The 12,415-nt window shown below is 57.3% G+C and overlaps 1 protein-coding gene across 8 annotated transcripts; it reads right to left on the bottom strand.

The window, feature by feature from the left end:
* Positions 1–2,081: 2,081 nt before the first annotated feature.
* On the bottom strand, positions 2,082–12,415 carry IFFO1 (intermediate filament family orphan 1). 8 transcript variants are annotated; one of them, XM_086882784.1, is made up of 9 exons: positions 11,717–12,415; positions 6,836–6,896; positions 6,655–6,750; positions 6,275–6,415; positions 5,167–5,351; positions 4,568–4,688; positions 3,775–3,867; positions 3,454–3,584; positions 2,082–2,850 (listed from the first exon to the last, which is right to left on the bottom strand). In XM_086882784.1, exons 1-9 carry the CDS (start codon positions 12,391–12,393, stop codon positions 2,748–2,750), a joined length of 1,608 nt encoding a protein of 535 aa, XP_086738910.1. In that variant the 5' UTR covers positions 12,394–12,415; the 3' UTR covers positions 2,082–2,747. The 8 variants fall into 8 exon arrangements, with proteins under 8 accessions (XP_086738910.1, XP_086738911.1, XP_086738912.1 ...); XM_086882785.1 differs by having other exon boundaries at positions 3,775–3,870; positions 4,580–4,688; XM_086882786.1 differs by having other exon boundaries at positions 4,580–4,688.

Below are 12,415 nucleotides of genomic sequence, written 5' to 3'. Positions count from 1 at the left end.
GGGGTTCCTAGAGGAACTGAGCAGTTCCTCTGCATCTCCTCTGGGAACATCACAGTTCCCAGCAGGGCACATGGTGGAGAAAAGCAGACTTGATACTCCCCAAAGAATGAAAAGGAGCCCACAGAGAAGAACTCAACGGATGGAAGCACCACATCTCATTTCAGCATCAAAGGTGTGGGGTCACCACTGCTGGACAGGTAGGTGGCCCAGCTAACACCAGAGGCCTTGGGCTGTGCTTCCCACACGGAGAAATTGCTGAGGCAAAGGATCCACGTCACATATCCTGCCAGAGAGATCTTGGAGGCTGTCAGACTGGCGGGGGAACAGAGCCTCTTGCTGGTGATACAGTTCACCAGGGAACAGCATCTTGCACATGTGTGTGGCAGAGATTTTGGTTTCACTGCAAGTGGAGTCGTGGCAGGCAGTGTGGGACCGGGATCACCACGTGTTCTGGACACGGGAGTCTAGCAGCACCTGCTGCTCCTCTGGGCAGTGACTGCTCGAGGCAGAGACGTCAGTCCTTCTGTGCTTCATGCCTGAAATCTCTCAGGGTATGTACTCTGCAGTCTTGTAGGTTCTTTAAGCAGCACCAAGGCTTAAGGATGTATGCACATCCTGGATTATACACAGGGGAAGCCAGAATTTGTCAGCCACTCACAGAACTCTCCACAGGAGAGAAAGAGCAGAAAACACTACAAAGACGCCTACAGGAAAGGGGATTTGCATGAAACTGAAGAGCCTCCAGGCAGGATAGGAAGTGATCCCTGATCTACTGTGTGTGAGGCATCATTACTTGAAGGTAGAATAGTAAAATATTTCCTCTGGCTTTAGCTCTTTTAGGTAGGAAAATAGAGAAGAGGGAAAGAAATGGAAACAGCTGAACAAGGTGACACGGAGGTGAGGGCCATGGCAGGCACTGAGGCATGCACCTTGCATCTCCCCACACACCCACAGACAGCCAGGGCTTCTGCTGCTTCCCAGCACGCTGCTGCTCCTGTGAAACACTTCCCAACTTCCTGCAAGAAGTGAAGATGGCATTCAGGAGTCACAGCCCAGCCACAGCAGCTCGCAGGCTGAGGAACTGCCATTCCCCACCACCAGCATGCTCCACCTGTGTCCTCATTTCCTGTCTCCTGCTCAATTCTTCTGCCATTTGCAGGGACTCGCCTCCCTGCCAGCTCTAACCAGCCAGCTCAGCCCCTGCTGCAATGCCAACACATGCCTTAACACATCCTGCAGGCACGGGCAGAGCACCTCACCCTGCCCAAACACAGACACTGTGCTGGGGTGCATGGGTGCCACGGTGCTCCCAGCTCAAGCACCCAGCAGCATCAGCTACCCAGGCCACATCTACAGAGAGAAACTCTTGCATCCCTCAGCCCCTGTTTTATCTTCCATACCTAATCTTTGAGATAATCCAAAAACTATACTGCTATGTGCTTTCTCTTCCCTTCAGTACCTTTAGTGGGAAGCATTTTTACTCCAGAGCTTCACCTGCCTTGGTTGTGCAGGCTGTGTCCACTTTTCAGCGATCACACTGCCTCTCTGGATCACAGTGACTCTCAGGAGGCTGCTCGCTCCCCCCTGACACCCTGCCAGGCCCCAGCCTCCCGTCACCATCACGGCAGGAGCAGGTGCTGCAGCCAGACAGGAAAACACTACAAGAGATGGAGGGACAGGAGACCCCCCACTGCAGTTACACTGAGGTGGGATATGGGTCTGAGGGCAGGCAGGAAGGGATGCCCTGGTGTGGCAGAGGAGGCCAGGAAACAGGAAGAGGAAGGTTCAAAAGTCACAAGCCAGGATCAGTTTCGTTTTCAATCCCTCAGCCTCTGCACTGACGATGCTCCAGGTTAAAAACAAGGCAGCCCATGCAGCACCAGTGCCTGCTGAGGGCCAGTGGCTCTCAGAGCAGGGATCTCACCGCTGTCCCATCTGCCAGTCCCACCTGGCAGGCCCAAGGGATGGGACTGTCCCATGGGAAGACCCACTGATGTGGGCTTGGGTTCTGATGGGCGACAGCCCCCCTCAAGCCACGCGTCACCCGCGGCAGCACAGGGAGAGCCCAGACCCGGCGAAGCTGTAGAAAAGGACATTGTCCCGTTTAATGAGCTCGCCCCCGTAACACAGACGTGAGCGCGTGGCCGACGGGCGGCAAGCAAAGTGCACAGTGAGCGGGACTCAGCCCCCGCCCTGGAGAAGGCGTGGGAGGGCTCGGGGCGCCCGGCACGGCGTGGGCACCAGCCAGGTGCCCGGCCAGCAGCAAGGACAGGGAGAGCCCCGGGCTCGGTCCAGTTGGCACCAGTGTCAGGTCCAGTTTGCAGGGAGGTACGGCTCTCGTTCGGCTCCGTGTAGCGCAGGGAGGGCAGGGGCAGGTCAAGTGTACCAGGACGGAGGCCAGAGGAGGTGGGTCTGGGGGCGCCTGCGAACAGGTCCTGCAGAACGCCACCATGGCAGGTTTGGAGCCTCCCTGCCCGAACCACGGTTTAACCAAAGCAGGGAAAGGGAATAGAGAAGGGGCTGAAGGCAGGGCAGCCCGGGCAAGGGCCCTCAGGTCTATCTAGCTATTCCCATTTGCAAGGTATCCGGTGAGGGGGTGTGTGGGATCTGCCAAGCACCCCAAAACGGGAGTGAGCCTGGGTGACAGACGTTTACCAGCAGTTCCACGTCCCTGACAGTCTCTCCCAGGTGTGACTCAGGCAACCCCATGCCAGGAAGGGGGTCCGAGGGAGCCGGGCCTCCCCTCATTATCTGATGGAAGCATCGCTGGGGGGATCACGGTCAGATTCCTCGCTCTCCTCGTTCGGGGCTGACTCGCTGTTGGAGGTTGGGGTGAAGGCAGGAGACTTTCTGCAGAGAACAGTAAAGGGCAGCAGTCATAGCATCGCCCAGGGGGAGGGAAAGGACCCAGTTTGGTGTGTGCAGGGGTCACTACAGCAAGAAGGAGAGAAGCTGAAGTGCCCCTTTGGGCATGTGTGGGTCTGCAGGAATCCCTGGAAAGGTGTTCCAGAGGACACCAATGAAGAGCATGAAGCAGAGCTGGGAGAGATGCTGGAGGGGCCTGCTCAGAGCAGGACCCTGACAAGATACGTAAGGCTAGAGGTCTGTGAAAGTCTACCACAGGGCTCCCCAGCCTGGAACCACCCTGACTCCACGGGCCTTTGGGGGCTTACACAAAGTCCCTACACAATGGCAACTCCTCTCTCCATCGGGGTCGGGGGGTCTGGCTTCATGAGTCAAAAGTGACTCCTGTGTGTCTCCTGCCTTCTGCAGAGGTGGCGCCATGGCCTGTCTGGAGGCCAGCCAGGAGCCCAACAGCCCCCAGGGACTGCCCTCTCTCCCTGCCACACAAGGGCAGGGCAGGAGTGCTACCCAGTCCTTCGGCTCCCTGTCACCACCAGCCTGGCTGCAGAGCCAGAGCACGGGTGTCCCGGCTCTCCTGCTGAAGCTCACCTGTCCCCAGACTGGGTGATGAGCCGCCGGCAGGTCTCCATCTGCACATCCAAGCCTCGCTTCATGCTGCACATTTCCATGTACTCGTGGAGGTGCCGGTTCATGTCATTCTTGGCTGTGGCCAGTTCCAGCTGCTCAAAGGAAACGGGGCAGAGATGATCCCAGGGCATGTGGCGTAGGGCAGTGGGCATGGCCAGAATGAGGGCTGTCTCCCACATCACCAGTGACCTGCTCCAGCATTGTGTCTCCCTCCCCCAGGGACCCACTCCCCCATTTGACACCCTTCTCTGCCATGCCCTCCCCACTTCCTCCTTCTCCCACCTCTATTTGGTCGATGGTTTCCTGGTACTCCTTCTCACGGCTCTTGAACAGCGACTCTGTGTCCTTGATCACCTTCTCCAGGCTGTCATCCTGCTGCTGAGGAGAGCAGACAGCAGGTTTAGAGGCAGGGAAGCGTCCAACATGAGGAACCAAAGGCAAGAGAGAGAGACAAATCAGAGAAAGAATTGGCAGCACTGGGAGAAGAGGAAGAAATATATACAGTGTAGTGCAATTAAGACGGGAGTCAGTCCTGCCAACGTGGACTTGAGAGACTCAAGACTTTCCACACTGGGCAGAGACCACATCAGGCGAACAAGCCCAGCACTGCACTAAAGATTTGGAGAGCACAGACCATTCCCAAGCATGACAGATCCCCAGGGGACTGCCAAGGGCCAAAGATTTGGGGTGACAAGGGCTTTGGCCAGACACCAAGGGCTCTGTTTGGGTATTTTTACTGCCCAGTGGGTAGTGGGAGAACATAAGCAAGGATCACCAGAGACCAGTCCAGACAGAGGAAGTCTCCTCTTCTGGATGGGCTGTGGCTCTCCCCATGTGTGTGCATCCTGCCCTCAGCACACCCCTCAGGCTACAGGTCCCTGCCCTGTCTCTAAAAGGGAGACCTCGACAGGGATGCTTTAATGTATTCATGCAGAAAAGGCAGGAAAGCACCTGGTACAGGCCTGCAAAGGGAAAAGGGCTGAAATCTGGTCTTTGAGGAGAGCATCTTCCCAAGCTCAGGCAGGACCGAGTGTCCCAACCCAACAAGACCTCAGGGCCCTGACACCACCGTTACCTCCCCCTGCACCTCTGCGGCTGCAATGGCGTATCCGGAGAAGTCCTCCCAGAGGAGCAGCGTTTCTTCTGTCTCCTCCCACGTGAGGCTGTCACAGTCATCCTCAAAGTCGTATTCCCTCCTGGGCACAAGGGAACCGCACGTCAGCACCCAGCAGGAGAGCCACAGCAGGCAGGGGGCTGCATCGGTGCCAAAGCCTTGCACCTGCTGACGGGCAGGGCTGCAGCCCTTGGGGGTCTGGCCAGGGTGAACTCAGGTGTGCCCAAACCCAACAGCTGATGGGGAAGGGGCCGGCTTTATGGTCAAGAGCCCCAACAAGTTCGGACACAGATTCACAAAAGGCAGGGAGGGGGGCGAGAGGAGGGGAGCTGGAGCTCCCATTCTCAGCATAGGTGGGCTCAGGTCTCCCAGGGGGTCAGTCCCACTGTGCCACAGAGCACAGGGTGAACATTCTCCACAGCAGCATCTCTCATCTTGCCCTCACCAGGGAAGGGAAGCCACAGACCGCCCTTGCCCTCCCCATCCCAGGACCAGCAGGGAGCCTGGCGCTGGAGCCCGGCTCGACACCACGGGCAGAGGTGCACGGCAGCCGCACTCACAGCTGGTTCAGCATCCTCTGCATTTCCTCATTGATACTCATGGCCGTGGTCTCGTCCTCCTCCTCCTCGTCAGGTTTCCGGGAGGCATCGCTCTCTGACAGCGAGGTGTCCTCGTCGCTGACCTGCTTGCGCTCCCGCTTCCGCCCCACCGAGGCTGGGACCTTAACGGGAGACAAGTGCAGAGACTACAGAAACGAGGCCGGGTCCGAGGTCAGGAGCAGGTAGTTGGGAGGAGATGGAGGGGAAAGGAATGGTGGAGGGACAGAAAGGCAGGGAAAGAGAGAAAGACAGAAAGAAAGGAAGGAAGAAAAGAGAGAGAGGGAGAGAGAGAGAGAAAGATGGGCTCATTATGATCAGGTTAAAGATGGGTGCAATGGATAAAACATGGTTTTAGCATTTTCTAAAATTAAAACTAAGCAACTAAAGATGGAAGCTATGAATCTGATGAGAAAAAACAATGTGATTTTACTGTAGAAAAACTCAAATCACCCACCACCCCAGTCCAGAGACAGGGAAACAAAGTGACAGACACAGGAAAAAAGAGACAGTCTGAAAAGGTGAAATATGTCAATATTTATAGTCCAACCTTTTTTATAGAAAGTTAAAAATTTGTAAAATTTCTCAACTGAATGGAACTAACCAGTTGCTTCTGTAGGGACAAAGAGCGAGACAGAAGGGCAGAAAGAGAAAACAGAACATCCAGAAAGAGAAAAGAGACAGGGACAGAGAAGAGAGACAGAGAGAAGATGACGGAGAGGGGAAGGGAAAGGAGAGAGATGGAGTTAGAGACAGACGCTCAAGCAACTTGTCTCCCTCCTGCAGCTGTTCCCCTAGCACTGTGGGGTCCCCGGGCCCAACACAACAGGTCAGCAAGAGGTTGAGGGGACTCTTGATGTCCAAAGCAACATCTGGAGCTTTCCACCTCCTCTAGATGCCCTTTTGCCTGGTCCTCCCAAGAAACAGAAAGCAGGGGACCGCAAGGAGCAAGGGCGAGGGTGACCAAGCGTCTCCCCTAGCAGGGGGCTGGTGTTGTCTCTTCTACCTCCTTTGGGATCTCTCCTCCCCAGAGCTGGTGGCTGAGTCTGGAGCAGCAGCAGGTGCTTCTCACCTGAAACATCTTGATCATGTCCTCGCAGTTCCGCTGCTGTGCCACATCACACAGCTTGGCAGTGATGTCGATGCGACGGCAGATGTCCATGTCCACCTTCATGGCCTTCTCCTGGATCTTGGTGTCCAGCTCCGTGATGTTCTGAACCCACGGCACCACAGGAAGGGGGACAAAGGAGGAATATTAGGCAAGACAGATGTCAATGGGTGCCCCCACTTTCCCCCTCATGCAGGACTGCTCCTACATCCCTGCTTTGCTCACTGTGCCCCAGACCAACCCTGCCAGTGCTGGATGGGCCCCACCAAGGAACTGCTTTTCTACAGAGCCGTACCACTCGGGTAGGACACTGCTGTGGGGCTGGAGAGGGATCAGGGACTCACATTGCTCATCAGTCCCTTGAAGACAACAAGCTCTGCCTTGAGCTGCTCCACCTTCATGGCCAGTTCCTCCTGGCAAGCTTCAGCCTCCTGGGCTTCCTGTGCCAGGGGGAGAGAGATGTGCAAATCAGCACCAGTGTGGGGCAGCTGGGGTGCCGGGGAAAGGGGGAACAGCAATGCTCACCTCCTGCAGCTCAGCCACCCGGTCCTGGAGCTGGACACGCACCGTGTACTCCTCTTCCCATCTAGGGAGACAAACACCGCTCAGATCCCACCGGCCTCGCCTCGCTGGCTGCCAAAGGGAGAGGACGCAGCGGCAGCTGCTCACCCCAAAGCTATCCAAGAGGGGGGGATGGCAGCACCGGGGTGGGAAGGAGAACGTGCCCAGGAATGCATGGCTCTTGTTTCCAGGCGATGGCAGCTGCCAAGCCCATCGGGCCCCCCGGCCACAAACCCTGCCCCACCACGGCCGCCCGCCCTGCGATGGGGGGAGCTGGGGACACCGACCGCAGGCTCCGCACGGCAGCTGTGCCGCACGCCCTGCCACACCGGGGCTGGCCTGTCACAGCCCCCCGGCCTCTCCATCCGCCCCTGAGCCCCACAGCCCTGGCTCACAGCAGCTCCAACACTCAACAACAGGTTTGCAGGTGGATTGCAGAGCTGCCCCCATGTGCATCGTTTTTGCGACCACGTTTGTGTGTCTGCAGTGTTGCAGTTCAGGAGCACAAACCCTGATCTTGACACCAAACCTCCTCACAGTGTGAGTGACCACGATGTGCATGGAGGGCTGCTCCACTGCCCATCCCAATGCAAGGGGCTGCCCCGTGCCTGGGCACTCCTTGGCTCTACTGCTGCCTAACAGGTTGGATTAAAGAACACTGTTTCATCCCACAAGGAAGCAGGATGGATTGTGCCACTTTATGCCTGGTGGGTATTCAGCTCTGCAGCTTCGCAAAAAGCCGAGCTGCACGGCGCCCCAGCCTTGCAGTGCAAAGACACATCCCCTAGCAATTATTATATTATATTTCACTGCATGAGATCAACCTCTTGGGTCATGCTGCAGTGTTGGCCCAGCCCACGGTCTGTTGGGAGGCCATCAAGCCGTACTGCTCTTGGCTAAATGACGATCCCATAGAGCAGGGGGTGCTGTGGTGCAGCATGGGGCAGGGCTGCTGCATTCTTATCCAGCTCCTGGCTCTTCTGGGAGAGCCAGATTTTTCCGAGAAAGAGAGATCACTCTGGGACAGCAACCAGAGCTGGGCCCTTCCTGGTGCTGCGAGGTCTGGTTTCTATTTAATGGCTGCAGGCACCAACACAGACACTGCAACTCCGCACAAAGATGTGAAAAATCTCTCCTCTCACTTAGGCACACCAAGTCTGAACAATAAATCCTAAGGTCTAGAAGGCCAGAAAGCATATGAAAAGCCCTTACATTTGTTATCTTGGGATATCTGGACAATCTGACGATGTGGGAGAGCCCTGGCTTGTGAATTTCTAAGCTCTTAAAGCTAGCAGTGCTGCTCCTTACTCAAACAAGGACAAAAGTGTGCACTCCTCATGTTAGTGTTGGATTCATACCACAGCTCCAGAAGGGGAATCAAAGAGTGTTCCCATTGCCTTGGGGAAAGAGAGATGAAGGGAAAAGAAAGAAGAAAGTTAAAAGGTAGAATTGCCCTTATATGGGAACTGCTCAAACAAAGCCTCCCTCCCCAGGGACAAAAACGCCTTCCACCATAAGAAAAAAAAACTTCAGCATCTTTCTCGGTGTGGCACTGCCTCCTTTTTGGTCCCCGCCTCTCTCTGGGTCTCTATATAGCCCAGACTCGCTGGGGACATAAAGCATAGCTGCAAATCCTGGTAAGAGTTCATCGCACACCAACGCTTTGGAAGACGAGTGCAGGTCACATACACGGGAGAAAACAGCGACTCGCCCCACCAGGGACAAACCCGCACACCCATCCCCTTGTGAACCTCGCTCCTGCTCATCTCCTGCCTGCCTCCTTCTCCCCTGCTCCCTCCTGCAATGCACCACTCCTAATAATAACCTGCCTGCAGCACTGTGCCCGCAGCCCCGTGCGGCCGCCGCCAGCTGGAGCCGAGGCTGCCCCACACAGCCCCACGGCCACCCGTGTGTGCCAAGGGGAGGGGGCAGGTCCTCCCTGCACTGCTGCAAAGCAACAACCTGCCCAAAGGCAGACAGCGAGGGCAGGAAGGGTCCCAGCTGCATGCAGACCTGACCATCCCCTTGCCAGCTACGGGACAGCTCTCCCAAAGCCAGGGATGTGAAAAGATGCAGTGCCGTCCCTGCCAGGTGTGTCCCTTCAACAAGTTCACTCAGAAAAGTCAACAATTCCCCCATCTTTAAAAATCCTGCTCACTGCAACAGGCACTGGGGTGCCTTACCCCATCCTGCAGGGTCAGTGCACACCAGGGCTTTGGGCTGCTCGGGGCCTGAAGCTCCACTTATCCCCCCCCTTGCCACATCTAAACCATGTTAGAGCTCACCTTAATGGGGATGGCCCTGCAGCCTGGCACAGCTCCTCAGAGGGCAATTTCAACAACAAAAGACCTTCTTGAAGCATTTTAATAAGCAAGGGGGCTTGTAAGAACGATGGAGAGGCTTTGTACCAGAACTTTTGCCTGCAGTGACAAGAGGCGAAGGTTTTAAACTGAAAGAAGGTAGGTTTAGATTGGACAATTTAGATTGGAATAAATTTTTATGATGGTGGTAAGACACTGGAGCAGAGAAGTTGTGAATGGCTTGTCACTGGAAATGTTCAAGGTCAGCACTTTGAGCAACCTGATCTATTGAAACCTCACAGCAGGGAGATTGGACTAGGTAACCCCTAAAGGTCTTCTCCAACCCAGACCATTCTGTGACTCTAACACACCGTGTTAGACGTGTGTTACTCACTCCACGCCTCCAGTCTGTCCTTGCAACATCCAAGATAAGAACTACTTGTGAATGCAAGTAGTAGGTGTAGCAGACAGCACAAAGCCGATGAGACTCCCAGATCCCCAGCACTTAGCAGATCTAATGTATGATACTCACAGGCACCCTTTGCTCCCATTCAGACCACCTAATATCAGCCTGTTCCTCCCAACTGATGCTCCTGGTGAGCCTCTCTCCTGCTGCTGCAACTATTTTCATCCCTCCTTATTGCCCCCACAGCCCTCCTGGATCCCTGACTTGAATTTCAGGCCCTGTGTACCCAGAGAGAAGCTCCTGCTGCTGTGGGGCACACGGGGCAGCAACGCTGTCCCAAAAAAACCACAAGCTCCAGCACCCAAGCCATGGGTAAGAGAACTGGGAAGTCCTGTTTTAATATGGCCTCTTCCATCTGTCTCCAGGCAGGTGGCAAAGGCATGACACCAGCTGCACTGTCCCCATGGCAGATCACAGCCCACTGTGGCAGGGACCTCTCAGCTCCCAAGGGATGTTGGTGTCAGCCCCCAGCATGGAGAAGGGTGTGGAAACGGGATCCTTCTGTCCCATTCCCCTGTTTGGGACCTGGCTTTACCCGTCAGAAAGTTCCCAGTGCTGGATAGGGTCTGGGGGTGGGGTCTGCTTTCCCCCAGCTCCTGGTAACACACTCCAAAAATAGATCCCACCAATAACACTGGCTCATAGCAGCTTGTGGTGCCCCCCATCTCACCCTCCGCAGTCCCTCCGTCACCCCCACCACAGCCTTCCCCGAAGCTCAATTGCCAGAGCAGGACAACCCAGAAAAGCTCTCCATTTTCCCAACGTTTCAGCAGCACCAACAAACCAAACTTGGTCCTCTCTAGCTGACCCACTTCGAGGCTCAGTCTTTCCTGGCCAAAAATACTGGCTCCAGCTTCCCGCTCGCTGATCTGAAAATGCAATGCAAGGAGTGCTGCTCCCCTCTGGAGAAGGAGCCTGACCACCGGCTTAAAAATAAAAGGCCTGAGGTACATGCAGCGGTTAGTGGGAAAGAAGAGATGCCAACTCTTCCTTTCCACATGCCTTGCTCAGTGCCTCTTGAGCATCTGACGGGCAAGTTTGCTCAGTCTAAGCCTTATAAAGCCAGAAACATAAGGTGTCATCTCGGACCTCAGCCTTGATCTCGGCACTGGCCCGTGGCAGTGCAGAACCGGTCAGGGGCACAGCCAGCGTGGGGAGCCGGCTGTGGAATCACAAACTTTCCGACTGCTTCTAAAGCATCATCATAAGGTGACCTCTGGAAAAACCCCAGACCGGGCTCTGTGCTGGGGTCAGTCACCAGTGACGCTCCGGCCCGGCGCTCTGACCCTGCCACGCCGGCCCAGCCTGATCTCATCCTACGTGCGGATCCGGGAAAGCGCTGCTGGCAGGAGGCGAGAGCAGCGGCCACCCTGCACGGGAAAGAAGAACCGGCCAAGAGATTAACTTTGCATTCTGCTTCACCCTTCTGCAAGGCACATGCCAAGCCACAGCTATTTTGGGTCGGGAGGAAAGCCCCTGAGGAGTGGGGTGTCCTGCCTCGGCTCCCTGCTGCCTCGGGGCCAGCTGGAGAGCACTGGCCAGGGAAAGGGCCTGGGAGAGGCCAGCCACCCTGCTGAAGGGCTTCTAGACACTTTCCAACACATCCAGAGAACTCTTCCCAGCAGCCTTCTCCAATCCAAACCCGCTCGCTGCTGCATGTCCACCTTCCTCACCTACTTTCAGGCAGGAGGCTGCTCCTGCTTCCCGAGCATTTCCAGATCCCCCCCGGCTTTAAAACACAGCTCCTGGAGCCGTTCCTGGAGTTGTTCCTTCCTGGCTTGGAAAAGCATTTCTAGCCGCCTTACAGCGGGTTGGTAAGATGGAAAAAGGCTCAGGGAGCATCCCGAGAGGGCTCACACACCAGGTGGCAAGGGAGGAGACCCAGGCACAAACAAATGCTTTGAGGGGTCCACGTTTTTCCTCACGCTGCCTTCAGCCCCTGCTCCCGCGAAGTCTGGCCAAGACAGGCGCCTTCCCTCCCTGCATCTCCTGCACAGAGAGCCCTGCAGCCCCCCCGGGACAGCTCGGCTCCCCCGGGGGATGCGGCTGGCCGCCCCCGCTCCCGCCGCCCCTCCTCACCTGCGCTTGTACTCGTCGCGCTCCCTCTTCACCTTGGCCAGCACGTTGTAGAGGGCTCGGATCTCGGGGGTGATGGTGTCGATCTGCACACCCACCCCGTCGGGGTGGACCCAGGAGACGCCCGGTCCCTGCACCAGGGTGGTCTCGGGCCCCGGGCCGAGCCGCCGGGCTTGCGAGAAGGACCAGATGGTGCCGGGCATGAAGCGGGAGCCCGAGGAGAAGGCGGAGGGCTGGCCGGGCCCCCCGGGGCGGGAGCCGGGGGACCCCAGCGCCCGGGCCGACCCCAGCCCCAGCCCCAGCCCCGGCCCCAGCCCCAGGGTGCGGATGGGACCCACGAAGCCGGTCTGCACCGCCTGGTCCCGGCGCGGGGGCCCGCGGCCGCGGCCGCCCGCCCCCTCCTCCAGCGCCTGCTGCAGCTGCTTCTCCAGCTGCCGGTTGCGCCGCTCCAGCTCGTGGACCTTGGCCAGGAAGCAGCGGAACCGCAGGTTCAGCGTCTTGAGGACGCTGATGTTGGAGCCCAGGTCGTTGCGGAGGGCCATGGCGGCGGGCGGCGCGGGGAAGGGGCCGGCGGGCGGCTCCCCGGCCAGGGGCTCGGCGGCGGGCGGCAGCTCGGGGCCCGCCAGCCCCTGCTGCTCCTGCGGCAGGAGGAAGAGGTTGGGGCCGAAGAGCGGGTTCATGGCGGCGGCGGGACGGGGCGGG

This window comes from Cyanistes caeruleus, chromosome 3 (genome assembly GCF_971803275.1).
Source record: "Cyanistes caeruleus chromosome 3, bCyaCae1.hap1.1, whole genome shotgun sequence".
Taxonomy (NCBI): Eukaryota; Metazoa; Chordata; class Aves; order Passeriformes; family Paridae; genus Cyanistes; species Cyanistes caeruleus.
Note: the sequence above shows the minus strand (reverse complement) of the source record. Positions and strands in the feature narration are given on the sequence as shown.

Bases quoted from the DNA above. Each gene is read 5' to 3' on its own strand.
- IFFO1 (XM_023940177.2), bottom strand. From the start codon at position 12,393: ATGAACCCGCTCTTCGGCCCCAACCTCTTCCTCCTGCCGCAGGAGCAG. The intron at 6,416-6,654 runs GTGAGTCCCTGA...CCGTGGGTTCAG, and splicing joins TCAAGGGACTGATGAGCAAT to AACATCACGGAGCTGGACAC. The intron at 2,851-3,453 runs GTGAGCTTCAGC...TGTTCTCTGCAG, and splicing joins ATCACCCAGTCTGGGGACAG to AAAGTCTCCTGCCTTCACCC.